This window comes from Saccostrea cucullata, unplaced genomic scaffold (genome assembly GCF_032062105.1).
Source record: "Saccostrea cucullata isolate Sc308-1 unplaced genomic scaffold, CSIRO_AGI_Scuc_v1 ctg15694, whole genome shotgun sequence".
NCBI lineage: Eukaryota > Metazoa > Mollusca > Bivalvia > Ostreida > Ostreidae > Saccostrea > Saccostrea cuccullata.
The window spans coordinates 8,158-11,856 of NW_026925319.1; the positions used below are offsets into that span (position 1 = coordinate 8,158).

Sequence of the window (3,699 nt, forward strand, 5' to 3'; positions counted from 1 at the left end):
CTTATTAACAATGTGAATGGGATTGGGCAGCAGGCAAAGCCTATTTTATGCCCCGCAATCGAAGATTCGATGGTTATTTAGTTTTTGCCCTGTTCATTCATCTGACCGTCTATCTGGCTGTTTTATTTATTTGTCTGTCCAAAAACACTTTTACAGTGCACATAACTTTTGAGTGGGTGGGGCAATGGCTTTAGTATTTCACAGGTGTATTCCTTGTGACAAGACCTTTCTTCTGGTACCACCAAATTTGACTTTATGACCTTTCCTACCTTTTTATGTTTCCAGGAGTCATTTCTTTCTTGATAAGATTTTGTTTATTTATTTTATTTATGATACTGGTAAAAAATTGTTATTTTCACCTTTTAAATATGTTGAGTATTAAATGAATCTGACATTAGAAATCGGCGTTTTAATGAAATGCATTAATAGACATAATAAATAATGAGTCATAATACAATAAATTTATCCTTTTTGGTGCACATTATTGTAACTGTCAGAGCATTTGTTTCTCTTCTCTTTCTTGTTTCACGATGCATTAGAATAATAGGCGTTTAAATCTGGAAAAAAATGAAAAGTAGTAAGTTTTCCGCTTAGTGCAGCTGAGAATCATTAAAGACTTTGTGAAAAAAGAAGGAAATGATTCACTGAGATTGTTTTCCTACTCTACAATCTATATGTAAGAAATTCATTTAGTCGATGTTATTACATTGATAAAGAAGTAATATTGTTGGAACTATATTATCTACTGACTACATACCATCAGATCCTTTTTCTTCTCTCCTTGGGTTTGTTTCCTCCAGTTCAATGTATGTTTTGATACCCTTACTCTTGATTTCTTCATACTCATTACTTCTTAAAAATTAAAAATAATTCATAAAAATTGTTTATCATTAAATGAAGGGAAAATAAAAAAAAATACTGTTTTGTAATTGTTTTGTACGTACGGTTCCAAATTGGCAGTAACATCTGCAAAAGAAGAAGAATTTATGAAAAGCAATACGTGATGAAAAATATAACATGCATTGTCCTAATTCAATAATTCAAATAAGATGTCCTTTTTACTTTTTATATTACATTGTTTTACTATAGTATAAAATGTACCTTTTGATATCACATTGTACTGTTGGGCTTCAAAATCATCATCTGTTTGGGTTTCATACTTTGTTTGTCCACTAAAATATTACAAGGAGAATCTGCTATAGTTTTATTGTATATACTACATGACATGATCATTGCACTAGAAAAGATAACACAACATTTGACTATAGAAAATGTTAACTAACCTTGATGTTTTCAGATTTCCTTTTTCTGCAAACAAAGATATGTCTTAACATTGAAAATAGATGTACTTGTGTAACAAAAACTTCAAAGTTTTTAATACGATTAATTAAGTTGCACCTGATTTATGTTGACGCCGACCTTTTAGGATGATGATAACTGTTATGATCACTACCAATATTAAAACCATCAAACCACCGACTGTTCCTCCGACTGTGGCAGCTACACTTGGAGCTGATTGACCTTAATACAAAAAAATACGCTTCTCCCTGTTTTTAATTTGATATGTACCTTAAAAGTCTCCAATTTTATACACCGAATTTGTCTTTTAGTATCATGATATATTTTGTAAATGTCCCTTCTTGCAATACAAAAAAACTACTGCACAAGTTATATTGCATGACACTGACAAGATCATATGGCTGGAGGGAAGCCCAAAAAATTTCCAAACCTTGTTGCATATCTAAAAGACATCACCATTTATGAACACTTAAACGTGATTCATGTAGTAAAACGTTAAATGCAAGAGAAGTTCTGTAAAATTGGCTTGAACAAAAAGCAAAGTCCATTTAACAAATATACAAAATCCATCAGAGGTGGGATCAGGTCAAATATACAAAATCCCCCCCCCCCCCTATATTTATAGGACTATAAATTCTAAACTCATACTGTACATATTTCTATCAATCTTTTTCATAAAAATGAATTACTTCTTCATAAAATGTCAGAGATCTGATTACTTGGACTCAGTTTTACAAAAAACTTACAAATACAATTAAAAGCATTTTTTTTCGAATTATCTTTTTTTTTTTACATTTAAATGAAACTGAATTATCTCCTTCAAAGAGAGCCTAGAAAGATAACTTATACAAGCAATTTTCATCTACAAAATTTAATTCTTTCAATTCACATTATAATCACAATTAGATCAACATACGAAAACAAACTAAGCTGTAAATGTTTACTTTGATTTTTATTGTAAGGTTGGTTTTTTAAAAGTAATTCTTTTTCTTGTGGAAATAATTTAAATTGCCTCAATAGTGAATTTTGTAAATTTTGAATTTTATTCCACATTTACAGGATATCAGTAAATAATATTTCAAAGGACGTTTTGAATACTGTGTAGAATTACAAAGGAGATTGTCTTTTAAATAAAAAAAAATGTACCTTGATTTTCTTCTACCATACATGAAGCCTCTCTAGAAGTAACAATTCCATACTGGTTCAGGGATACCACTCTGAAGATGTATGTGTTGTCGAGCTCTAAATCATTCACTCTGGCCGAGTAGAGTCCTTTCTCCTGTGTAGAAATGAAGCCAGAAGTTGTATTGAAGAACGTACTATGTGGTGCAGATTCCCTGAACTGTATAAATGATTTCTGTTCTACATCCCCAGAGAGTGATGTTACCCACACAACATCAGCGTGTGTTTCACAGCAAAGTGCCTTGACATACTGTGGCCGTGGAGGTACCACTTTAAAAAGAAGACAGGTATTGTTATCAACCATGCAATGAATACTTCTTTTTTAGGTTATAGATAAATCATAATTCAAAGGAACAATGTGAGCTTACAGCGAACAATCACTGTTACATATGATAGTTTAGACGTCCCAACACTGTTCCTAGCGCTACATTGAAAAGTCCCATTGTCTTTTAAAGAAGCATCAATGATGGTGAGGTTAGATTCTCTCCCAATTACCCTTTCCTGTCCCTGTGTTGACCATATGTATTCAAGAATTTTTGCAGGATTAGACTTCACCACTACACAGTTGACTGATACTGTGTCCCCATAGTTAACGGTAAGTAATTGGGATGGAGCAATATTTATGACAGGTTTATCTAATAATGTAAAACATTTTTTTTCAACATGAGTTCATTTTCATTAAAAAAAAACGTTCAATCATGCTCAATAACTGAATAATAATATGAAATTAACATGTAACCAACGTACACAGAATATTTAAGACTTTTGATGCATTGAGCGATTTGTTGTTATTGGTGGCGATGCAGAGTAACATTTTTCCATCATTATGTCTATCAGCCGTGAGTTCCAGTTCTTTTCCTGTCACATTGACCAATGTATCCCCGATATACCACTGCATTGTTGGAGGAGGGTAAGCGCTGTTATTCACAGAACACGTGATTGCAGTTTTTGTTCCTTCTGTAAGCGTTATAGGATTGTCTCTTGGTATAATTATGACGTTCTGGACAAACACTGTAATGTGTGAAAATATAGGTTATTTATTTAACTTTATAACTCAGCTGAGTCGAAGACTAAAGTGAGTTTTTTCCCTTGTTTGTCGTCGTCATATCGATATCGTCATATTGATCTTAAGCGGCTTCTTAAGAAAACTAAATTTAAGCATACTTTGTTATCTAAATATGGAGCAAGATGTTCGAAATGTTGTTTGAAATATAAAAA

The 3,699-nt window shown here is 32.1% G+C and overlaps 1 protein-coding gene across 1 annotated transcript; it reads right to left on the minus strand.

The window, feature by feature from the left end:
* Positions 1–523: 523 nt before the first annotated feature.
* On the minus strand, positions 524–3,426 carry LOC134268605 (B-cell receptor CD22-like). Its single transcript, XM_062750866.1, has 9 exons — positions 3,229–3,426; positions 2,850–3,116; positions 2,446–2,751; positions 1,399–1,521; positions 1,284–1,308; positions 1,102–1,172; positions 945–966; positions 758–852; positions 524–557 (listed from the first exon to the last, which is right to left on the minus strand). The coding sequence occupies exons 1-9, from the start codon at positions 3,377–3,379 to the stop codon at positions 526–528; spliced, it is 1,092 nt and encodes a 363-aa protein (XP_062606850.1). The 5' UTR covers positions 3,380–3,426; the 3' UTR covers positions 524–525.
* Between the last annotated feature and the right edge of the window lie 273 nt (positions 3,427–3,699).

Bases quoted from the DNA above. Each gene is read 5' to 3' on its own strand.
- LOC134268605 (XM_062750866.1), bottom strand. From the start codon at position 3,379: ATGCAGTGGTATATCGGGGATACATTGGTCAATGTGACAGGAAAAGAA. The intron at 3,117-3,228 runs GTACGTTGGTTA...TTACATTATTAG, and splicing joins AAAAGTCTTAAATATTCTGT to ATAAACCTGTCATAAATATT. The intron at 853-944 runs GTACGTACAAAA...TTAATTTTTAAG, and splicing joins GTTACTGCCAATTTGGAACC to AAGTAATGAGTATGAAGAAA.